This window comes from Adiantum capillus-veneris, chromosome 17 (genome assembly GCF_014529385.1).
Source record: "Adiantum capillus-veneris isolate H3 chromosome 17, ASM1452938v2, whole genome shotgun sequence".
Classification (NCBI taxonomy): Eukaryota; Viridiplantae; Streptophyta; class Polypodiopsida; order Polypodiales; family Pteridaceae; genus Adiantum; species Adiantum capillus-veneris.
Window position 1 is genome coordinate 81,239,661 of NC_140947.1, and position 25,261 is coordinate 81,264,921.

Below are 25,261 nucleotides of genomic sequence, written 5' to 3' on the forward strand. Positions count from 1 at the left end.
ACGAAGTTGATGTGTGGGGAGGATATTGAGTTACAAGGAGAAAGGGACCATTGATAAAGTGTAGATATTTGCAAAAGACGATGAAGAGGTATGGAAGCCCTGTCACAATGAGATGGGCTGTACAAAAAGCAAGAAACTAAAGAAGGTCCAAGCCTGAACAAAATTTCAGGAAGCCACAAAGCTAGTGTAAATGAAGTCAAAAGGATGAAACGTTTCCACACAAGAGAAAAAATAAATAGGGAGCTAGGGTGGATGGAAGGGAGGTGGGTAGGGGACTAGGGACTGGTGATGGCTAGGGAAGAGGGAAGGGGGTGGGTGGGGTGAGGGGAGACGGACAGGGCGAGAGGGGAAAGGTAGGGGCGAGGGAAGAGAAGAGAGGAAGTAAGTGGGCAGGGGCAAGGGTGGTGAGGGGCGAGGAGGGGGTCGGTAGGGGCGAGATAGGAAGGGTAGGGGCGAGGGGGGTGGTGAGGGGCGAGGGGAGAGAAGAGAGGAAAGGGGGTGGGTAGGGGCGAGGGGGGAGTGGGTAGGGAGGAGGGGAGGGGTGGGTAGGGGTGAGGGACCAGAGGGGGAGTGGGTAGGGGCAAGGGAAGGGGTGAGTAGGGGCGAGGGGCGAAGGTAAGGGAGAGCAGTTGGTGGATTACGCTTAAGTTGAACTATTTTAGGGCTGGAAAGAACATGTCCTCTGTGGGATGTCGATTCAAGACTGAAGGATCAGATAGCCATACACTCACCCGACTGCCCAAAAGTCTTACAAACCAATCTTTTTAAAAATCATATGTACTAATCTGTCACTTTGGAAGAGGCTAATCTTATCTTCTATAAAATAGACCACATCAAATAGGACTGTCTGCTCTGCAGGTGGTCTAGCAAAGCCAAGTGGACATTAGAGTTGCCGAAGTTGACTCACTTCCTGGGGTTTGGAGATGGCACTGCTGAAGATTTCGTTGTACGTGAAGAAGTTGCCACGTCGAGGAGCACAGAGACATCATGAGCTAGTGTCTCATCAATCTTGAAATTAGCATCTTTTTGTTGTAACCCACCTTGAGGAAGCATGATGAACGGTAGTCCACCAGACATAGAGGAGGGCTTTGGCTTAGTCAGAGAGTCAGACACAGATGGGGCTTGAGGTTGAGGTGTGGGTGAACTCCTGTAAAGGAGATTTGTTTCCTCCGTTACGGTTTATAGGCTCACCATGTCCAAAGGCTTCCACAAAGAGAGAAGCTGAGTTATCACCTCTGCGACTGTCACAGTTGCTATTGGCTGAAGTGGCTCACTGAGCTCAGCTATCGTAGAAACATCGGAGATGGGGGTAGCCGCATGCAAAGATCAAATAGAGACCCCATAGCAAGGCATAGACTTGGTAGCTTCCCACCACTCCAGTATCTTCTTCTAAGCCATCAGGCGGAGTAGGTTGTTCTAGTTCAGGGTTGGACTCCACTGACAAGGAACTATGCTGCACCACTGGATCCATGCCTCCTACAAGTCGAATGAGTTTCATTGGGGAGCCAGGAGTATGTATCCACATTGCGTCATTTCCCCAATCATGCAGTGCTTTAGTGTTCCGCAACCATGGTCTACCAGTGAGCAAAGGAAATCCTCCCTCAACCTGCAGAAGCACATTATCCACTATGCCCAATGGTGGGTAGATTGTCCTCTGGTCGGCCAACGTAACTGTGAAGGGAGCAGGTTGAGTAGGCTGTAGACCTAAAGCCAACATAGTGAACTCGGGTATCAAGTTGATTAGCTCCAACATCCACTATCACTCTTGAGAATTGTTGCCCCAAGATAGACACGGTGAGATGAGGGCTTCTATAATCAATGAGGGGAGCGGCGGGATAGGATATCATATAGGTCTCTGATGGTTGCACTGGGAGGTGCCGGTCACTAGGACCTACTCCGGGGTAAAGCGACTGAATAACTGCAAGGGTGTCACTTCGAAAACTCGCATCTAGCTGCATCATGTCATAGAGCGACACTTGTTGGAAGGTGTTCTTCAAGATAGTCTTTGCTGTAAGCTTTTCTTTTCCCACTAGTGAATTCTCTGGTACCTTCATCTGCTGTAGGTCAGCGACTGCTTACAAGAAAGCTTCATCAATATCGGGGAGTAGAGATGAGGATCCTCGCTTGGCACTTGGGGATGGCTTGTCCACAGCTGGAAGCCGAGTATCCACTGGTGGGATAATGTGTGGGGGAGTTGGACTTGCTGGAATGCTAAGACCGAGAGCTGCCCTCTGGGCCTGAGTGAGGACATCCGCGGGCTCCTCTACCAACAGTAGCTTGTCTTGAGGGGCAACCACATGGGTAAAAGGTGGCGGCTAAGGGATGGTGCTAATTGCTATTAGATTGATCTTGGGAAAGGTAAATTCATTTTGGCTTTGACCTGGGCTCGAAGACGTGGATGCACGAAGTTTGGGACAATCCTTACTGTAGCGATCCTTAGCTTCAGAGCAATGACGGCAAGGAGGGGACCCTTCTAGCAGAGGGCATTTGCTTTGGTAATGTCCATATTCCCGCATCTGTAGCACAAAATGGGTAGATTCGATGGGCGAGTCAAAGAGCGAGGTGGTCCTTGCAACCTGGTGCATGGCAGTGGAGCTGGAGGCATAGAAGTTTTGAGGGGCTGAGGGAACATTTGCATGATAAAAGCTCTGAGAGGGAAAAGTGCTTTGCATACCTTGCATAGGAGGGACTGTCAGCAAAGGTGGCATGTGGTTTGGATGGCCATAAGGGGAAACCATGTGTGAAACAGAGTAGGTGTTGCGGACAGTGCGCGTAGACTGCAAGTCAAGCAGCAACGTCCACGCTATGAGCTAAGTAGCGCATGGGCAAGGCAGAGCGCTATCGCAAAGTCTTCTATCGCAATAAAGGTCTCTATCACAAAGTCTTCTGATGCAATAAGGTCTTATAACGCGTTTCCTCTCTCTCTCTCTCTCTCCCCCCCCCCCCCCCCCCCCCCCCCCCCCCCCCCCCCCCTCTCTCTACACACGACAACAACGTAAGTTTCGATCATTAGGTCAAGGCAGTGCACAGACAGTTGGGCAAGACAGCCTTACAACAGTGCAATGGAGGGGTTTGCGCGCTATCGAAGCTTGCACACAGCAGGAAGTCGTCACTCTCTCTCTCTTCACAGGCCCAAGCGATCCCATCGCAAGGAAATGTTCCAGTGATTGGGGATGGACCAATCACTCGATGTCGGGGATGGCAGCATTTATGAAACCTCGCCTATATCGAAAGGACATTTAGGCGGAGGTTTCGAGAGAGCAAACTATCGCCAGGTTCTGTGAGAGAAGAGAAACTGTCTAGAGTCAAAGATGATTTAATGTATGAGAAAACACAAGAGAAGGTTGATAAAGCTGAAAAGTGGATCGAGAACGCAAAGAAAGGAAAAGATAAGATGCCTGAAGCCACACGGACATCGAGCCTCAATATGACGGTTGAGGAGAATTTAAAAAGAAATAGTAGAGCCCTTCATGTGCGTGTTACACGTCTCAAAGACACGGGAAAAGTAGAAGAAGAAGTGCAAGGCCTCTTGAAGCGCATGGGTATTTCTGAACCCACACACACAGGTGCTTGGAGAGTTGGCAAGAAGGGAAGTGATGAGAAAGGAAGGCCCAAGGAAAGAGCACTCATTATACACTTCCCTACACTGGAACCTAGGAAAGAAGAGACCAACACTCAAGCAAACTGGAATATTTTTGGGTGATGAGCTCACTCTAACACAGGTAGCACACATGCAAGAGCTGATGCTAGATATCAAGGCGGCGAGGGAGAAAGGGAAAATTTCTTTCTACAGGGGAGGGAGAGTAGTGGGGTTGGAAAAACGCACCGCATGACCGTGCGAGACCTACGGGACCAACCTTAAAATGGCAGCATGGAATTGTAACAGATCAATGAAGCTAGATGTAGGCGCATTTGAGGATAGCTTTAAGGGAAGAGACATTATTTTTTACTCGCAAACGCATCACTCTTGGCGGCACATTACCAAGAGTGACGGGATACCATTAACAGACTACTTGTAGGCAAGAAGTGAGATCAACGCATAGAGAGCAGGGATCAGGAGGTGTGGCAGTCCTATTCAGGGAGGAGCTGCAACCCCTCATTCGTAATGTTCGCAGGGATGAGCATGCCAGATATATGTGGGTCAAAGTGAGAGCAGAGACAAGGAGGCCACTCTACATTGCAATATGCTATTTTTTCCCCCAGCACATCTCATTATCCATCGCCCAAGGTGTAGCGCGGATAGTGTGTCGTGCTCTCTACAGTGGGTGCTCCTCAGTGCAATGTGCATGACATCTCACTCAAAACAGAATGAAAACAAAGAAAACAATAGATAACAGTTGATCCACACAGAGACACAACAGCAGACCATAACATAAGGACTCGACTATCTCAAAGAACCGATACAGACTCTGGCGTGGCAGCACACTCAGCTCCAGCCATGAACTCACAGGTACAATGGGGTGTCAACGCTCAGATGTGCAGAGATGGTGCAGACGTGTTGTGTGTATATACTCGCTACTCTAGACGACGACGCTGGACCATATATGAAGAAGATGATAATCCCGACTCAACAGCTATTACCCACATGTACAATCATAAAGATCCACCAACGGCTCATAAATGTCAACCATCTAAGTCTACCCCAAACTGGTGGTGACCTAGCCACGATGTCGACTAGACCATCGTCCGTATCCCTGCCACGTGTCACTACCCTGCCCAGAGAGTCCATCCACTGTGAACCAGACCAGACCAACTGTACTAACTGTGTGTTTGTGAAAGTGACACTGTAGCCTGCTACAGATTGCCCGCCACAAGACCGCTCGCCGTCTCGGTGAGAGAAACCACTGAAACTGCTAATCCACCGCAAAAGAAACCACTATTGCACTGCTCATGGTGAAAAAACTGCCTTGCAGTCACCCAAGAGAAAGACCAGTCGCCACACCGCCCGAAGCATCAGTCTCTGAAGGTGGAGCCATCAAATCAATGGTGGGACCCTGCTGTATGTGGGCTCTCCAGTCCGTAATTGAGCCGCCTGGAAAGGGGCCAACCACCTGCTCTTGGGCAGAGGGTAGCACCTGTCTTGTGGTAGTGAACTGAAGACGTCGAGTAACACAGCCATGGCGGTGTGCACCAGCAATAGCGTCGCAGCAAGGAACGTTTTGCGTCTGCGTCTGAGGCAATGTGACGACTGAAACCCTTGAGGATACTGTTGATTGTAGTACGGAACTGGAGTCTGTGGGTAGAGTCCCATAAATTGCTGAGGACCTGTTGTTGTATTCTGCACTGGTGTATTTCCTCCAGTCCATCCATACCCCATACCCATCATCGTAGGTTGGGGTGCCCTATTTTCATGTAGGAGCAGTTCTCTAAATCCTTGTACCTGCGCTTGAAGGTTATTAATCATTTGAGACTTTAACTTCAAGGTCTGTCGTAGTGCGAAATAAGTAGCATCTCGATCGGCGATGACACTCTCAGCGACTCGCAGAGATCCCTCCATAGCTGCGTAAGTAGCTGCATGACACTGGTGTGTAGTTGCCAACCGCTCTGCTCCAAGCTCAATGGTAGTGATGGCTTGCTTGGACTCCTGTAATATATCCTCATATAGGCAAAAAAGTGATGTAGAGTCCAACATTGTGGAAGATCCTGTAACAGTATCAGGCGAAAGAGGGTTGGCAAGTGGCACTGTTGGTGGCATTGGGGTGGCAAGTGACAACACTGCTCGTGGTGGACTGGGAGCATGCCTCTCTGGTGGAGTAGAGACGGTTGGAGTGGCTGCAGCAGGACTGGGCACAGGAGAAGAAGCAAATCCAACCGGGGCTTGGGAGCTAGTCACTGTGGTAGGAGTAAAAATAGCAGTAGTAGAGAGAGGAACACACACTGTAGAAGCCACAGATGTGACATGCATAGTGTGATCTGCAGCGCCTGAACTTACCATCGAACAAGTAGCGGAAGTATGCGAGGAACGTCAAACAGCTTGCTTCACTCGAAGCTGCCGGCTTTTAGAAATTGGCTGTGATACTAAAATTCTACTGTGTCCTTCGCTACTTTTGCCCTCTTTTTCTTCGGTTTCCCAGGTAGATCCATTGTCTGTTCAATAGCTTTCCCTTTTGCCTTAGAGATTTTACGCCGCATATCCCCATCCACATCCATGGGGCTAACATGTATGTTAATGACCCAAGCCAACATGCGAGTTGCAAAGCACTGAAAGCTAGATTGCACAGATTGCACCTGAACTCTGAATCTTTTTGCCCGTGACTGTAAGGAAGTAAATAGAGTTTGATGAAAGTCACACGGGATGGTGTTGATGAGGCAGTATAGGCCATCGCAGTGAAAGAACATAGTCGGCACGTCACATTTGCCCTTGCTTACTTTAGCAGCTCTGACCAGAAAGTAGTACTTGAAAAAGGCCCATAGATTTTTGTTTCTTGCATAGTCAACATGAATAGTACTCAGTAGCTCTTTGCATGCTTGAATGGTCGCATCTTTCGAAAGTTGTGAGTAGGTTCTCGTAGCCGGTTTTACTGCAAGAAAGTTTGTCATTCCCAAAACGTGACCAATGCGTGTAGCCGTCAATGGGTGCCCTCTTACTTTGGGAAAAAGCTTGAGAATCTCATGCACCATATCCATGGGAATATCGTAGGCAGATCGGCCTCTGCTAATGCTGACAGACCTAGTGTATGTAGCTGATCTTTTGATAAAACTTCTTGAAGAGACGGATGAGGCTGCTGCAGGTGGAAGTTCAAAGTGAATTTGTTTTGAGTTTAGGAGGAAGGAGGCCGAGGGATTTGATGGCTGAGCACTTGAGTGTTGGCCTTCTTCTTTTTGTCTTTCGCATCATCTTCCTGTTCATCATCTTCTTGTTGGCTATTAGACTCAGAGTCAGAGTCAGACGTTTTCTAACTCTCATCACTATGATCAGTGGAGGATAAACCAGTGAGGCCATGGCTGGAGGTTTCTACATCTTCTTCTTCTGTAGAACTTCGAGATGTTTCAGTGGGTCTCTGTCGAGACAAAGCTTTCTTCCTAGCCTTCTTGCTTGTACCAGCCATCTTGAATTGATCTTTTTTTTTTTTCTTTTTGAACGCACTGTGTGCTATATCCTCAAAAACTGAAAAGCGTAAGATTGTTGAAATACGTTCTTCCTGAAAAGCGTGAGATGAAAAGCGTAAGATTGTGGAAAAAGGTTTTGCCTAAAAAGAGTGAGATCTGTCCGTGGAGAATGTAGGAGCCAAAAATTGGGATCACCTGTAGGGGGGAAGAGGGGCGCTGCAACGCGATGGTGATATACTGTGGGGAGGAAGAGGGCTGGGGATAAACTGTAGGGAAGGGCGAGGCAGTGGGTTAGGGTAGGCACGATATGCAGGGTAAGGGCGAGGGAATGGGTGGTGAGGGACGAGGGAGATTTTGTTAGGTGCGGGAGGGATTAGAGAGGGGACGAGGGGAGGGGTGATGAGGGCAAGGGGGACTAAATAAGGGCGAGAGGGGAAGATTGGTTGGGTAGGGGCCAGGGGGATTAGTTGGGTAGGGGTGAGGGGATTAGAGGGTAGGGACGAGGGGGGAACTAAAGGGTAGGGGCGAGGGGATTGGAGGGTGGAGCGAGGGAGGGGTGGTGAGGGGCGAGGGGGAGATTGGTTGGGTAGGGGCGAGGAGGGAATTGGTGAGGGGCGAGGGGAATTAGAGGGTAGGTGCGAGGGAGGGGTGGTGAGGGGCGAGAGTAGAGGGGACGAGGGGAGGGGAGATAAGGCAAGGGAGTTGAGGGTAGGGGCGAGGGGAACTAGGCTAGAGATGGGTGGTGAGGGGCGAGGGGATAAGAGGGTAGGGGCGAGAGTAGATAGTAGGGCCGAGAGGTAGATAGGGGCGTTTAGGGGCAAAGGGCATTGTGCACCAGAGAGAGAAAGGAGAAAGGGAGAGAAAGGGAGAGATAAAAAGTTGTAATGTGCTACTAGCATAAAAAATTGCATGCTTTCTTTAACTAGGATGTGGTCGAACAGAAAGGTTGAGAGCAACCATTCCAAGCTTCGAGCAAACTTGCAAAAAAAATATCAACGACAATCCCAGTTATTCCTACGCAGATGATGCGGCTAATGTCCTTTTCTTTGGGAATAGGTGGAAGGGCCTTGTAGATTATGAATAAAATCAATATCATAATGTAAGTGTGAGAGAGAGGGGAAGAGCAATGAAAGGAGTATGGCAGCAGGAGTGAAGCATATTGAAAGAGTGATACGAAAGAGATCGCACCAGAAAGGCAAGGAACTAGATGTGTGTGTGTGTGAGAGCTCACCATAAGAGAGAGAGGGGAAGGGAGATACAATAGAGCAGGTTTGAACGTGTTAGGAACAATACCAAAAATCAAAGATCTATCCGACGAGAGCTGAACCTCGGACATTCAACAAATCCACGAGGAGAGAGAGGTAATAGAAACAAACAGAGCAGTAACGCTGGCTCATAGTAGGACTCCAAAAGCCCAATTCTATCAATGAGAGGAGAGCAAAATTGATGCAAGCAGTCAAACAAGGAGAATTTTAAAGATAACACCGATTACAACTGAGATGCGAACTGACATAAGGAAGATTTGAGAAGAGGGAAAATAGAAAGCCGGAGAGAGCTGAGGACATGACAGTCATAAGGTTGTTGGTGGGAGGGATAACATAACCAGATTTCTAAAGAGTCAGGGCAAGTGAGTGACAACACTTTATTCTTGATCCATTTACCAGTGGCAAGGGAACACCTGCCAGAGTGAGTAACTGGACAGCCCCCTGTGGCAAAATCTCTTGTACCATGAATGGCCCTTGGCAAGCTGGGACCAGCTTCTTAGCTTTTTTTAGATATTTAGCCTGATAGAGTAGCACCAGTGTTCCTTGCGTTATTTTCGGCTTTCTGAGATAGCGATCATGCCACGCTTTGCGACGAAGTTGCTCAACTTGTAGAGCATGTGAAGCTAACATCCTGCTTTCTTCTAACATTGAGAGACGAGACGGGTTTGCGGAAGCAATCCCCCCTGTGACGCGAACGCTTCCCACTCTTGCTGAACCTGAGTTGAACTCATATGGTGCAAGTGCTTCCAGATTGAAAGCTAGCTGGAATGGGGTGTGGTTAGTGATTGCCTTGAAGGAGGTGCGAGAAGCCCAAACTATGCCGAGGATAGCCTGAGAGCCCAAGAAGTTGGATGCAGGTGACAAGCTTTTCTGAAAAGCGTGATTAGCACTTTGTTAGTGCTCTCGGCTTGCCCATTTGCTCGAGGATAGTAAGAGCAAGATTTGTGATGAAAAATCTTGTAGTTCGTGAGGAGTGTGGAGATCAGGTCGTTGACGAAATACTACCTCAATCACTGGTGCTTTCCAGAGGGCACCCAAACTTGCAAAATATATTTTCATATAAAAATTTTGCAACAGTGGCAGTTGTACAGTCGATAGAAGCCACCACTTGGGCCCAATTTGTTGCATAATCCGTCGCTACCAGAAGATACTTACGATTGCCGGGTTAAGCAGGTGGAGTAATTGGACCAACAAAGTCCAAGCCCCATCGCTCGAAGGGCAATCACACCATAGATACCTGCAGAGGTCGATTGGATTGCATGCTAGGCTTGGGCGCACATCGCTGACAGACATCACAAATCTTGACATGAGCAATAGCATCCTTGAAGAGATAGGGTCACCATAAGCCTGTTTGTAAGATTTTTTGCACCGTGATGTGACCAGGGTAATGGCCACCTGTAGGACCACTGTGTGCATCTTCTAGAATGTGGTCTACTTCATGAGGGGAGACACACCTGCGCAGCACACCATCTGGCCCAGATTTGTAGAGTTGTCCGCCAATCAAAAAAAAGGGTCTAGACTTCAGCAAGAGTCTTCTTTTTTGCAAGGGAGAAGCATTCTTAGGATATAGGCCAGTAGAGAGCAGATGTAACACATCTCCATACCATTCTCGGGTCATGTCAACCTTAAAGAGATGAATATCCGGAAAGTCATCATCAACCCCAGTATCGGGCTCACCTGTATGTATGCGAGAGAGATGGTCGGCCATGATGTACCGCTTTCCTGGACTAAGAACTACTTCGAAATCGAATTCCTGGAATATCAGTAGCCACCTCTAGACTCTTCCTGCAACTTGGGGTTTATTCAAAAGATAGCGTAGCGCATGATGATCCGTGATGATAGTGAAGTGAACTCCTAACAAGTAATGACGAAACTTTTGTAAAGAATACACCATAGCGAAACCTTCCGTTTTTGTGGTGCTGTAGTTGCGCTCTGCTTTGGTGAGCAAGCGACTTGCATAGTGAACAGGGCGATCCAGGTTGTACTCCTTACTAGGCTGAGTCAGCACAGCACCACAACCAGTGGACTGGCATCAGTATGCACATGAAAAGGGAGAGACCGATCTCACATCAGCTAGAGATTGAGACTGCTAGATTCAGAGGGATTGTCACAAACCAGTGACGTGGCATAACCCTAGACATACCACATCCAATGGGTAGCAGATCGTACACACCCAGGCTGGCCGGAAAACAGTCCCGGAAATTACGCTGCAGTGCTGATATGGCAGTGTACGAACCTCCGTGATTTGCGGCGCCATTTGCGGTGGGCAAATCCCTGAGATGCTGATGTGGCTGAGCGTACGGAATCCCGCTTTTTGCGTTGGGTAGTGATTACTTTGGCAGATACGCACATCCTCACATCAGCTGGAGATTGAGACTGGTAGATTGAGAGGGATACCAGCAAACAACAGGATATGCCGTTTATGCCAGCTAGAGCCAAAGACAGAGCTACATTACATATGTCATTGCATGTGTACTATGAGATTCGGGGCCGTTTCCACTGCTTATTCAGAGAGGGTTTCGGTCCTTTCTCTAGGGTCATGAGTTATGAGGATCATAGATGTCTTGGGCTATATCTACTTGAGTTACACAGATATAGAGACACTTTACTGGGGAGAGCTAGAGAGAGACAGTCCCAGCGACGGATTACAGATTTCTTTTCACTAGATATGGGACAGCCAGAGGAGCAGCCATCACTACAGAGCTCTGCCCACACTCAGTCGACCACTACCAACACTCTCATCGACCGAGCACTGGAGCTACAGAGATCCAGACGGCCACGATTGAGGAGAGGGGCTACACAGCATCGACGGAGACTACAGCAGAGGATTAGAGGCATACTCTCTCAACATCCAGAGTGCAGATAAAGATGAATTCTAGTAGTAGTAGTATTTTTGTTCTAGTCTTTTGTAGCCAGACATGGTATCAGATTCACAATTTTGTAACAGTTTGGTCTCATAGGTCATTTTGGCCTTTTGAAGACGTTAATATAACATTTCATTTCATTTCATCTCTCTCTCTCTCTCTCTCTCTCTCTCTCTCTCTCTCATTTGTTTCATTTGTCTTTCCGATAGACGGATGACATACACACCATGTACATTTGATTTGTCTCATAGGCCGATTTCGGCCTGACATAGACGTTAAAAATCTTTCTTTCTTTCTTTCTTTCTCTCTCTCTCTTTCTCTCTCTCTCTCTCTCTCTCTCTCTCTCTCTCTCTCTCTCTCTCTCTCTCTCTCCAAGTTCAGTTCAGTTATTTGCAATTTCTATTCGTGTGTTGCTATTGATTTCTCGCTTGCAATGTCCAAGCCTATAAGATCATACATTGGCCAAGCTGTATGCAACCATATTGGAGCACAAGCTAGGCCGTTGGGCAAAGCAACAGGGTGTTTGAACACAAGGGCGGGCAAGTTTCAGGAGGGGCTGTTCCACTCTTGATCACATCCTCACACTATGGGAAATTATAGAAGAGGGTAGAGCACATAAGAAAAGGATATATTGTTGCTTTGTGGACTTCTGTAGAGCCTTCGACACAGTTCCTAAAGCTAGGCTGATGCTTCAACTACATGACATTGATGTGGCTAGGGAGCTTAAATGGGGGATTATGGCACTTTATGAGACAATGGTGGGTAAAGTGCCCACATCAGAGGGTCTCTCAGGACCTGTTTTCTCCATGCCCACTCTCCCCGACACTATTTGGCCTCTACATTGATGAAATTTCTGATTATACTGCGAGAGGAGAAGACGGAGGAGCCCCTCTCTCAAGCACTTCGATACCCCTTCTATTGTGTGTAGCTAATATTGTGCTTATTGCAGACTCACCACAAGGGCTTTAGAGACATCTTGATGTACTACATGCATATGCACATGAGAGTGGTCTCTCTAGTGAACTTTGGTAATACCAAGGTCATGGTGTTTAATACTACAACTCAATGGATACAAGCATCCGCGCCAGTGTTTCTGTATGGTCATGAGGAATGGTTTTCAGTGGATCCATCCTCTCTATGAAAGGAACAGCATGCAAGATTCAAAAGGGGCTATGCAACACTAAGAGGTCTAAAGAGGGTGTATTCCCAGGTGCAGTTTCAGGAGCCTCGCAAAAAGCTTTGGTTGTTTGACACCTTGGTTACAACTACAACATTATATGGAGTACAAATATGGAGCCCTAGCATACGGCGCAAAAAGCTTTGGTTGTTTGACACCTTGGTTACAACTACAACATTATATGGAGTACATATATGGAGCCCTAGCATACGGCGCAAGCACGATGATTGGCAACCGATGGAGAGATCTTTAGTCTGCATGATATCTAGGATGATTACGCGCAAGACATCAGTGCCACATGAGATCATTAGAGCAGAACTAGGGGCTGCACCGATTGTAGTGGAGGCTCTCACCACATCTGTGTCCTTCATTCATAGTCTATGGGAGCTCCCTCGCCATCGATATACGTGACTAGCTCTGAATCCTCCCGAAAATTGGTCGACAACGGTTACGACATGTGCAAACGTCATCTTAGTTTCAGCTTCATGGCTTTAGCATGGACAAGTAACCCCCCTTTCAGTGCTCTCTAGGCACACCATCCCTTACTTTGAGCCACTCAGAGATTGCCAAGATCATCAAGCACAATCTCACGCAATTAGATACCAAGATGACATGGCGTGCACCTTCGAAGGAGTTGGGGACAAAGATAGCCTTCTATCGAGAGCACTTTCTTCATACTACTGAGGATGGCTTCAGCAAAGGATTTGGGGACAAAGATAGCCTTCTATCGAGAGCACTTTCTTCATACTACTAAGGATGGCATTATCGTGTGACCGAGATACATGGATACCCATCTCTCACATGGTTTAAGAAGCACCATTGGTTAGATATGCACCTCACCACATCAGCTAGAGATAGAGACTGGAAGATATAGAGGCACGCCTCAAGAGAATCGAATAGGTCAGAGATGTCAGCAAGAGCTTGAGACAGAGGAGCATTACATATGCCATTGCACTACTAATTACATTGTCCCTTCAAAGAGGGGTTCGCACCACTTTTATCGGATTCAAGGACGATTCCATTGTCCCTTCAAAGAGGGGTTCGGACCACTTTTATCGGATCATGGACTACACGGACCAGAGATGCTTGGGGCTCTTTTTTCTAGAAATATGCCGGTTTAGAGAGACACTTTTGAGGAGCAGAAATCCGACACACAAAGTGCCAGCCCCAAGAGATTCTTTACTAAAGGCCAAAATGACCTATGAGACCAAAAGTTGCAACCGTATCAGATGTGATACAATCATCTGAGATAAATCATAAAAGAAAACATCCTAGATCCTAAAACAATCCCGGTAGGAAAGGTAATGAAGATGGTAGGCAAGTAGGATACGGATTGTAGAATGGGGGTATGGCAATGAGGACAACACACTAATGGGGACGGGGGAGGGGACCCGGGGGGCGAAAATGAAGAGTCATCCCATGAACTCCCACATAGGCCGCAGCAGCATAGAATCAATATTGCGTTGTATGCTCATGTGTGCTCTGCATCGATCTTTGAGACTCGGGCATCCTGAACGATCAAGCTGGACTTCTCGATCAAGCAATATATCCTGTCGAGAAGGTATATGGGACTGCTGTTTTGCACCATCCAACGTAGTGCTTGAAGATGTTAATATAACATTTCATTTCATTTCACTTTAGGCCTCTAATAGAGGTAAAAAGATCTTTCTTTCTTAATTTCTCTCTCTCTTTTCTGTTTTTTGAGGATAAAAAGGCAGGGCTGTACTACTAAGTACCAAGAGTCCCTTCGGATGCTGGGGTCAGCCTATCACTCATAACTCACAATCCAGATGTGACAGCAATACGAGCACTTAGAAGTTATAAACTTAGCCTTGAGCGTCTCTTAATTTGTTTTGTACCAACCAATCAGTTTTTGGGATGTGTACGTCTCTAATTATGCAATATTATCATTCCCTTATTTCCAAATATGGTTGTCTATGCCTTGGAATTATTCTACTTCATTTGTAGTCTACATTCTAGAATTTTTAGGTGAGTGGGGGGTACTTGTCGTACTAATTTGGGCAACGTCCATTCAGTACCGTACTAACACCACACAATACTAACAACACACGATTGGACATGTAAGCCATGCACTGATCTCTATTGAACATTGAGTTATGTGGAGGCAAAAACTTGCTTATCTCAATCTAGGTGGTTTGTTAAAAAGGGGTGGAAAAGGGGTAAAGCAGGAAAGAGTAGTGCTTGCCACAAATCGATTATTGATAGAGTTCTTAATAGTGCTAATGGTATCTCTACAAAATCCTGGCACTGTGACATATTTTTTCATGTTTCAGATCTGTGCCTTTTGTGGGCTTATGTACTATTTTTTCTGTGGGAAAAAATCCACCGTTTCATTGATGTCTAAAGCTCAATCCCCATCAAAATTCATTCACCAAGTAAATATGGTCAAGACAATCTGGTGTTTAGAATTAATTCCATCAAAGCAAATTTGGTCGTTTACAATCTCCAGTTCTAGCATATACAAGCCAAAGTTCTCATTCTCCAAAGTAGGCAGTAGCATGAGGCATACCCTCAACCTGCGATCACGTTGACCATTTAATCTGTTCACAGCTTGATACAGGGAAATAACTCTGTCATTTGCAGCATCGCCAATAGCATGAATTGCAATCTGCATTCGTTTCGAAACATAAAAATGACTCGATCAACAACTCCTTATTGAAGAAATGCAGTTTTTTTGAAGGTTTCAGATACGAGTTCTAAGTCATATACAACTCACTTGCAAACCCCTTCTGTCTGCCTCTAGTACATGATTCATAATCGCTTCTGGGCTTGAGATTTCCAACCCATAATTGCTGGGATCATCGGCATAGGGCTGAAGGAACCAAAAATAGAAAAATCTCAATCTCAGAATGTCAGACATTCTGTACAAGTCTAAGTCTATAAAAAGCTTAATCAGTAGAAAAATGAAGAGATAAAAATCTTCCATTTCAAGAACGACGACTTAATCACGATAATCTTCTCTAGAAACATAAAAGTAAACACAAACAGTGTCTCCATGACCCTAATCCTCCAGTAAGATTGCACTTTTACAGGCACTTGGCCCCACAAGCCCAAAAGCAATTTAAAAATTGAGAGTTACCTTTAAAAAGTGCTTAGAAGCATAAAAGTCATCTAGTATCTTTAACTGACGCCCAAAAGCACGAATCTTCTGCTTTCATGATTGTCACCATAAAAGTAACTCCCAGCGCAAAACAGCCATGATAGCCCTGTTATTACACTGCCACATCAGCACATCCGTACGGCCACGTCAACATCTTTTCATACAGTCCGCCATATGCAGCACAATTTGCAGGCAGCTGCAACGAACTGGTGCCCAAAGGACTTAGAAGGCTTCTGCTTTCATAACTGTCACCGCAAAAGCAACTCCCGGCACAAAACAACCACGTTAGCCAGGTCCATATGCTGCTGTGTCAGCACATCTGTACTGCTACGTCAACATCTTGCCGTATGGTCCACAATTTGCAGACAGTCATGCTGTAATGTCGGTCTTCAGGCTCAGTTTCGGTTCTCTGATGAACTAGAATAAACTCATTAGTGAATCTCGTGAGACGGAATGCTACAGCCATTCTTCTAAGAGAAGTCCTAAGACAGAATATTCTAAGCCATAGTTCCCTTGATTAAGCTAATAAGAGATAGCCATAAGACTTCCATTCGTCACCAAGAAGAATAGTTTTTTTGGATCGGTGCCATTGTGAAGGCTTTCTTAAGTACTTGAAATGTTCATTCTACTTCTAAATTCCACACAAACTTATCTTTCCCAATCAGGCTTGTTATAGGAGCAGCAATCTTGGAGTAGTCTTTGATAAAGATCCGACGACAAAAATTGGCAAAACCCAAGAAGCATTGAACATCTCGTATAGAGGTGGGAGTTTCCCATTGGCGAATGGTCTTGACCTTCTTTGGATCCATTGAGATTCCATTCTCAAAGATGAGATAGGCCAAAAACTCCACCTCTGTTTGGTGGAGAAAACATTTCTCTAATTTTTCATACAAGTCTTGCTCTTGTAATTTTTGAAGAACAATAAAAACATGGTGCTTGGGTTCTTCTCAATTTCTTGAAAATATCAAAATATCATGTAGGTATATTCCCCCCTCATGCTTCGCCCTCAGGCCTCCCTCGTCCACCTCTCACCTTTGCTCGTCCTTGGCCTCTTGGCCATCCTCGACCGAAACGGCTTTCAACTTTGACCAATGACAAGTCCCAAAAAATAGGGTTTTTAGAAAAAAAAAAATAGGGTTTTTGAAGAAAATTTCAGCATGGGTGCGATTGCTTTTTCTCAACACTCTTGACCTAGAGCATACCATAGTGGAGATTGGTGATTCTATATGCAGAATGCCAACTTCAGCAAGAATTGATTGATTGCAAGCTCTTTTTCTCAGATGCTTGCTCATAGTTGTGAGTACATCAAAGGATCAAATCAAGGATAGGTGTGACAAAAGCGGGTTAGGAATTTATGCCAATTATGTTTACAAAAAAGATAAGGAGCTTTCTTGGACCGATGGATATGCAAGAAATTCTCTTTGGGTTGGGTATTATTTGATAAAAGAGCAATTGTTGGTGAATGCAACACAGAGATGAAAGTGAACACAAAGAAGAATCAAAAGATTCAATTAATGGTCTTCAAGGATGTTCAGTTTTTGAAAGAATAGGACTTTTGGTTTGTACAGGTAGAAAAGTTGCATGGTTTGCGAATTTTTTTTTAACAGTGTTAAAATCAGCATTCAAAAAATGTGAGTGTGGGATCAAAACAACACCTAGACTATGGAATGAAACTGTAGAATCAAGATAGATTCTTTCAAAGGGTCAAGACAAATCCTAGATTGTGATCAATTGAGTGATGCTTTAGGTAGTGAGCTACTTGATTTGACATTTTCGAAGCGAAGACAGATCCTAGATTGTGATCTATTGAGTAATGATTTAGGTAGTGAGCTACTGAATTTGACAGTTTCAAAGAGGTATCTTCTAGACTTCTATTCAAAGGGAGCTAGTAGGTTTGTGTTGGAAGTTTGGACTAGAGGGAACGACTTGGCAGACAGTTCTCGGTGGGGAAAAATCTTGTCTTTAACTGTGTGGTGGCATGTTGCATTGGACAGTCGTTGCTGTAATGATCCTTGGCTTCTGGGCAATGTCAACAAGGAGGAGATCCTTCGGGAAGAGGACATTTTCTTTGGTAATGCCCATATTCCCCACATCTGTAACACGATAATTGTCGACTGGATGAACAAGATGGATGGTGAGGTGGTGGCGGGATCTGCTCCAAAATGGAGGTAGTAGTTGACATGTAGAAGCTTTGAGGGGCTAAAAAGGGGCGTTAGGATGATAAAAACTCTGAGCTGGAAGAGTACCTTGCATCCCTTGCATCAGCCGGGTAGTCAGCAAAGAGGGCATGGGACTTGGTTGGCCATCGGGGGACACCATGCTAGAGGAAGAGCCAATCCTTGTTAAAGAGTAGGGGCAACGCTTTGTTGTAAATAACGCAATCCCTTCAGGCAGTAACAGTCTTTGTCTTCATGCCACTGTTTCTCACAGAAGTGGAAATAAGCCCTAAGCGGGCATTCTTGTGGAGGATGCCTTGGAGAGCGACATGAGCCACACCAGACCACGGACTTAAACTCCTACTGAGACCTAAGCTCCTCTAGCTCTCTCTTGATCTCGTCCAAAGCTTCTTGATACGCGGACTTCTCCTGTCGAAGAGAGAGGAACCTCTCCTCTTGAAGAGCTCGCTGTAATTTTAGTGCTTCAAGTTCCCTGCGTAAACAAATCAAAGAGTCAGATTCACGTAATTATTCTGCCCCACTGGCTCGCTGCTGCTCGCACCTCTCCCCCTTGCGCCATCGCCCTCCCTCACTCCCTCGCGCTGCTCTCCCGCTTGTCCACCTCGCGCTGCCCCCTTCCCCTTGCTGCTGTCCGCTGCACTGGCAGCCCGCTGCCCAGCTCAGCCAGCTCTCCCCCCCCCCCTCGCGCTACCCCCCGTTGCTGCCTGCTGCCCAGCCAGTCCAAAGCAGCTCCCGCAGTCAACCTCGCCAGCCCGCCCCCTCCCGCTGTCCGCCCCCCTCGCTTGCTTTTTACCGTTAGCCTTCTCCCTCTCTATTCTTGCTTGACGGGCGTCGCCAGCACCTTCGACGTGCTCGGTCCAACAGGTCTTCCCCCCCTTTCTTTCGTCGACGATCCTCCGCCTTTTCCTTACCAGTAGCAGACACAGATGGCGGCTCATGCTCCACCGCAGAGGGACTCCAATGAAGCCCCCTCGCCCGACCCCGCTGAGCCCACCATTCGACTTGCTCTTACGCCAGCAGAGCAAGCGAGCCTTGCCACAGAGGTAGAACGCTTGCAGGCGACTTCTGTCATCTGCAAGGTTCTCGGCACTCGTCCCAGCAGAGGAGAGTTGCGAGACCTTCTCCAGGCCCGCCTCCTCGCAGAGGTGGGCAAGATATTGGATGTCCAGATTCTCGGACGGGGGTACTACGAGATTGAGTTCTAGACTTCCGAGATGGCCTCCAAGGTCATAGCTATGAGTCCATTGGCCATCCGAGCATCAAGCCCCAACTTTCGACAGTGGCGACATGGTTTTGACCCGTCTGCGGATGTGCTAGTAGAGGAGGCAGACATCCCCATCTCAGTCTGCTTTTCGGGTTTACGGAGGGAGTACCTCCCACTTCTCTCCAGGATTGGCTCCGCCATCGGAACTGTCCTGGAGACACCGCGTACGGCAGCATCAGTAGCTGCCAAGGCGGCTGACATCCCTTCAGTTCGAGTTTTGGTCAGAGATACCCACACGCTCCCGAAGGTCATCCTTCTGCCTCGGGTGAGTGGGGGTTGGTTTAGACAGAGTGTGGAGTACTCGGGTCTCCCGAATCAGTGCTTCATTTGCAGACAGATGGGCCACCTAGCGAAGGCCTGTCCACGGAGGAGACCACGGCCCGCACCCCAGCCTCAGCCCCAGCCTGCCAAGGCTAGGCCGCAGCCACAGCCAGCGACACAGAGCACAGATTCAGCGCCACCCTCCGAGCCTGGGGCTCCAGCGGAGGAGGGGTGGCAGCAAGCCCGTGGCCGTCGACGCTAGGGGCCACAGCGACAGCCTGGCACTCAGAGTGGCCCTCAGGTGCCTACTCAGCAGCAGTGGGTTCCCACGGGGAACCGCTTTGGTCCTCTTGAGCAGGAGGAGCCCCCTACGCCAGCCACCGCCTCCGCTTCACCCTCGCCAGCCCCTCCGCCTTCCGATCTCCCCTCCTCCTCCTCATGCCCTCCCCCGCCCTCTGCTACCGCTCACTCCCCATCTCGCCCCCCCCATATCTCTGCCGCCCCACCCCGTTTCTCCTCTCCCCCGCCACCCCCAGCCCCTTCTCCCCCTCCTCCTGCTTCAGTATCACAGTCTGCTCAGGAGACTGGACCCTTGCCGGCGGCCAGGAGATCTCTTGGCAGTGCCTTCGCCACGAGTCGCCTAGCGAGAGAGGGTCAGCCCTTCATGCGGCCCCCACTGCAGATTCAGACTTCTCCTCTTGCAGCTATCCCTCGTGGTTTGACGAGCTTTGACCTCCGACGCCGCTGGGATTTCTTCGATTACGGGTTTACTCGTTTTCTTGGCAATTCTGCAGCAGACCACGAGGCAGCCTGCTTCAGAGTCCACGCTTTGTTCCTCGCCGCTAGGGGGACAGAGACCTTGGACTCAGCAGTTGGTTTCTCCTTCCCCCTATGTGGCAGGACTGAGACAGAGTGGTCCCTCGACTCAGTGGTGGGATGGTTGCACACACAGGTTCTCGCGTTCTCTCACCACATGGGAGAACTTGGCATTACAGATTTGCTGCAGACTTTGTGGCCACTGGCCAAGTTTGCAGTGACACCCCCAGATTCTGCAGGATGTAGACACATTGTGGTGTACTTTTTTGCTGATACGCAGTGTTTGCCTTGCTATGTATTCATTCATGAGGACTCCTGGACAGAGGAGGTTGCTTTACGCACGGCTCGCTCTACTTGGGCTTGGACCAGGCACTCACTGCAGTCTCGCCTATCTAGAGGACGCTCGGATGCGGATTACTCCCCATCCAAGCCTGCTTCGAAGATAGCTCGTCTTGCTGCTGCGGCAGCATCTGTTCTCTCTCGCTCCCCATGAGGATCGTCTCGTGGAACGTGCAGGGACTAGGTGGGCCCCAGTTTCAGCGACAGCGGGGCCGATTGCGTCAGGAGCTTCAGCGTTGCCTTGTGGGAGGAGAGATTGATCTCCTTATGCTTCAGGAGCACCATTTGTCTGAGAGCCGCATTCGGCGATGTGGTCAGATCTTGCGTGGACGCTATGATACCTTTTGGTCAGCTGCTTTTGGACCTGGAGGCATCCAGGGTGGGGTATGTATGACTATTGCGGACTCATTACAGCAGGCCATTGTGGGCAGAGGGATTATTGTACCAGGCAGGGCTCAGTGGATTACTATGCAGGTTCAGGGTAGCCTTGTGGGTTTCCTGAACATCTATGCGCCCAATGTGGCGAGTGCTCGTGCAGAGTTTTGGTCACAGATTGTTGAGTCTTTGCCACAGGTTGACCAGTGGTGTGTAGGAGGGGACTTCAACATGTTGGAGGACCCTTCCGACAGGATCGGAGGCAGCCATGCTACTTTGCATGGAGTCGAGTTAGCAGCTTGGGAGAGGTTTTGTATGACGTTGAGGGTCTCGGATACATGGCAGCATTCTGGCTTTGTGAGGCCTCCAGAGAGTCTTGCCTTCTCTAGATCGGACCGCAGAGTGGGAGGAGTGAATCTATCGCGCATAGATCGCTTCTACACTAGTGACCACTTCAGTGACTTGGGGGGATCAGTGGGCATCCTGGCAAGGACATCCTTCTCGGACCATGCACTAGTGATCCTCATAGTGGCAGACAGGCAGAGGAGTGGGAGCACGATGCTTCGCATCCCAGAGCGGGTCTTGTTGGACTCAGCACTCAGAGAGAGGGTCGAGGCTCTATGGACAGAGGGCATGGACAGCCAGGCTCCACCTGCAGACAGAGTGGCCTCAGGCCTAGCTCAGCTTAGCCACTTCTTTCTCCAGGAGTCTTTGGCTCGACGGGCTGCAGCGAGACAGGAGGAGCAGCGTCTCAGACGAGGCATTGCTTCACTACAGAGGATGCAGGAGCAGCATCCAGACAGTCCATGGTTGGAGGAGCAGCTACAGCAGGCTCGACAGGAGCTTGCTTGCACAGAGGAGAGGCGCCATGAGTTTGCCTTCCACCGACAGGCATCTCAGTGGACTCAGGTGGGTGACAGAGTGACAAGTGTTTTTTTTGAGACAGTGGGACCTCGGCACTCGCATGCCAAGGTCAATCAGTTGAGGAGACCCGATGGGTCAGTTGTCTGTGAGCTAGAGGATATGCGTGCAGTTGCTACTGACTTTTACCGTGAGCTACTGTCGGCTGAGCCCGAGTCAAAGAGACAGGATGCATGCAGGGAGCAGGTCTGGGCACAGATGCCTTGTCTTGGGACTGAGGAGATGCGGCAGAGGCTTGAGTTACCTCTTCAGCTTGAGGAGCTGCACACGGCCCTCAGGGCCCTCCCTCGTGGTAGCTGTCCAGGTGAGGATGGGCTGACTTTCACCTTCTTCTTGGAGTACTGGGACGTGCTTGGCCCAGATCTTTGTAGTGCCTTTCAGTACATTCTACACACAGGAGTGATGCCGGATAGCATGAGTGAGGGCCTGATCTACCTCATTCCAAAGGAGGGTGGCTCCTTGGATGAGATTCGACAGTGGCGTCCCATCACCATTCTCAACTCAGCCTACAAAATTCTTGCCAAGGCTCTGAGTTTGAGGATTCAGCCACTTTTGGAGAGCCTTATACATGGGACTCAGACAGGTTTTATCAAGGAACGCAGTATCCTTGACAACATCTTCACTTTTTGGGAGGCTTCTGCCCTTGCACGGCTCCGTGGGGAGGACCTTGTGATTCTTCTTCTCGATTTTGAGAGACATACAACAGAGTTGACTGGGACTTTCTAGAGGGCACGCTACGTAGGATGGGCTTCTCAGAGGCTTGGATCAGAGGGGTGTCAGCTTTGTACAGGCAGGCCCACAGTCAGGTGCTTTTGGCAGGAGGTAGAGGTGAGCGCTTCATGCTCACACGATCGGTCAGACAGGGTTGTCCTCTTGCCCCCTTTCTCTTTCTGTTCTATGCGGAGGCGATGAGCAGATTTTTGGTGTCACAGCAGGTTGGTTTGAGGGGCTTAGCACTCCCTATACGGGGAGATGAGCTTCTGGACGCTGAGTTTGCCGACGACTCAGCCTTGTACTTAGAGGGCCAGGAGGCCAATTTACACAGATGTGGGCAGGCCTTGGAGACCTTCTGCTGTGCATCGGGCGCACTGATCAACTGGAGAAAGACAGTGGCTTTCTCAGTTGGTAGTGCTCCTGTGCCAGATTGGATGCCAGGAGAGGGTTTCAGGTGGATTCCTCCAGGGACTGCAGTTCGGTACTTGGGTTGTCAAGTTGGTTTGGATTTGTCCCTCGAGCAGCAGATTGCTCCTCTTCTCCTGTCCATCAGGAGAAAGCTGTTACATTGGAGCTCAGCACGACTTTCGCTGGCAGGTAGAGTAGTAGTTGCCAACCAGGTGTTGTTGGCGACTATGTGGTACATCACTTCTTGCTGGATCTTCTCGAGTTCTTGCATCAGCCAGGTAGAGAGGTTGATCAGGAACTTCCTTTGGTCTGGTCGCGACACTCAGATTGCCCGAGCCAAGGTGGCTTGGTCGATCAGCACTCTTCCTTGTTCTCAGGGAGGGCTTGGGATCATTGATCCAGCACAGCAAAGCAGAGCCCTTCTTGGGAAGTTCGTCGTCAGAGGACTTCTTCCAGGCGAGGAGCCCTGGAAGGAGTTCTTGTTGCAGAGGCTTCGTGCCAGGGTGCCTCAGTCAGGAGGCCCTTGGCAACCTTCGACCAGATGGATCTTTACAGAGTTGCGTCGAGTTGGTTTGAGCAGGAGACTGGAGGACCGATTCGCTGTGAGTTTGCTTCGTTCTTGGGAGCTATTGCGGCGTGGCCTAGAGCAGCGGCAGCCGACGTGCACGGAGGAGCGCCTATGGCAGCCCCTCGTCTGGAACCCCTTGGTTAGCACTCAGAGAGGCCACTTGGTCGGGAGTCGGCCTCATGTTTCTTGGGGTCCCATGGCAACAGGTCCAGCGCGCTCTCTAGGTGACTGGCTAGAGTTCACAGGTTTGTCAGAGGAGGTGCAGGTTGTCCAGCTACAGGGCATGAGAGGGGTTCAGAGAATGTGTCAGGACATCTCAGAGTCAGTTCCAGCTGATTGGCTCACGCCTCTCGAGCCAGTAGCACCCCGGTAGATGGGAGCCTTCACACGACTGGAGGTTCTCATTTCAGTCAGGGCTTGCTCAGAGACTGTCCCAGCCCTGTTCTTCGAGCTTCAGGGTGGGGGACGATTACAGAGAGTTGCAGTAGAGGCCCCGCAGGTAGCAGAGTGTTGTTTCCAGAGGATCCGAGTTGTGGGCATCTGTGGGAGGACCTGCGTCATAGACCCTGACCCAGCAGCTTTTGAGACAGGACACTGGAGGCTATGGGCTTGGGAGTGCTGTCGACTGGCACGAGTACAGTGGGATCCTGGTGAGTGGCTATGGAGGGACCCATTCTCTTCTGCAGACCGCCCAGGAGTCCCTTTCTTTCAGTACACTGTTCGGCTTGGACGTCATATACTTGCAGCACAAAGAGAGGCCCGCCCCGCTGCAGCACGTCATTGGCAGGAGGAGGGTCTCACAGTTGAGTTCTTGGCAGCTTTTTGGCAGAGGCTGTGGGACTCCAGACAGCCGAGGCGCGTCACCTTGTTCCAGTGGTTGGTTGCACACAGAGCCACAGCAGTAGGGAGCTGGCTTGTACATAGTGGTCTCTCGGCCGCATGTACAGCCTGTGACCAGTTGGTGGAGAGTCAGCGACACTGTCTTTGGGACTGCCCCTCGGCCCAGCAGGTGTGGCTACGAGTTCTTCGGCTGATGCCTGCCCTCTCCACGGCTCGACAGTACACTTGGGGGGCGGCGGCTTGGTCCACCCTCACGGGCCCGGCACTTCAGTTATAGCTATCTCCCACCAGCAGGATGATAGTGATACAGGGGGGTCGACCTACACTCCAGCCTGCTACAGACCTTACTCCACAGGAGTGGAGCAGTGAGAGAGCGGAGTGTTGGGAGCTCATCAGCGGCCTAGCTCTCTGGTTCATCTGGCGGGCCCGTTGTTTCCGCATCTTTGAGGCTCGCCCTGTACCACCAGCGGAGACTGTTCGTGACTTTTGGCTAGAGCTGATCCACACTCTCAAAGGACAACTTGAGGGACTACAGGGCAGCTCCGACCGCATGCGGGAGCGCCGCGAGGCTTTCCTTCGTCTCTGGCGCCCTGGGCCGTTTTACTCCATGGTCCAGGGGGTGCTCAGATGGCACTATTGTCCACCTGTGTGGCTTTTCCCTCCTCCCATCTCTTGATTTAGCCCCATTGTATATATGCTGTTTTTTCATTGGGAGAGTCTCCCCATCATGTTTGTTGTAGCCCTCTCTTGCAGAGGTGGATGTAGCCCTTTGGGCAGCTTTCATTAACTAATAGAAGGATCTTTTTCTCGGAAAAAAAAAGAGTCAGATTCACTGTCCAAGAGAAATAAAGCAGACTCTACTTGAATAGCCTCCTTGCCCCTTCTATCCTAGTAGCTACAGCCACAAAATTATTCAGACTGGCTTCATGTCGGAGAGACTCCCTTAGCGTCTGTTGACAAGCCTTGGAAAGCCTTCTCCACCCACTTCTTGACCATGAGTCTCCTGATTGTTGGGAATGTTTGGCAACCAGAGTTTTGGTTCTTGTCATGAGTTCTGCAAAAGTCTCATCAGGTTGGAGCACCAAGTTCCCCAACTCATCG

The 25,261-nt window shown here is 49.1% G+C and overlaps 1 protein-coding gene across 4 annotated transcripts in view; it reads right to left on the reverse strand.

Annotated features, from left to right (window-relative positions):
- The window catches only part of LAF3 (Amidohydrolase family), a 168,569-nt gene that overhangs the window by 5,078 nt on the left and 138,230 nt on the right, over positions 1–25,261 (reverse strand). For all 4 annotated transcript variants that reach the window (XM_086487083.1, XM_086487080.1, XM_086487082.1 and 1 more), the window contains 2 exons: positions 15,094–15,189; positions 14,887–14,985 (listed from right to left, as the gene is read on the reverse strand). In XM_086487083.1, coding sequence (XP_086343209.1) covers positions 14,887–14,985; positions 15,094–15,189 — 195 coding nt within the window. The remainder of the gene's footprint in view (positions 1–14,886; positions 14,986–15,093; positions 15,190–25,261) is intronic.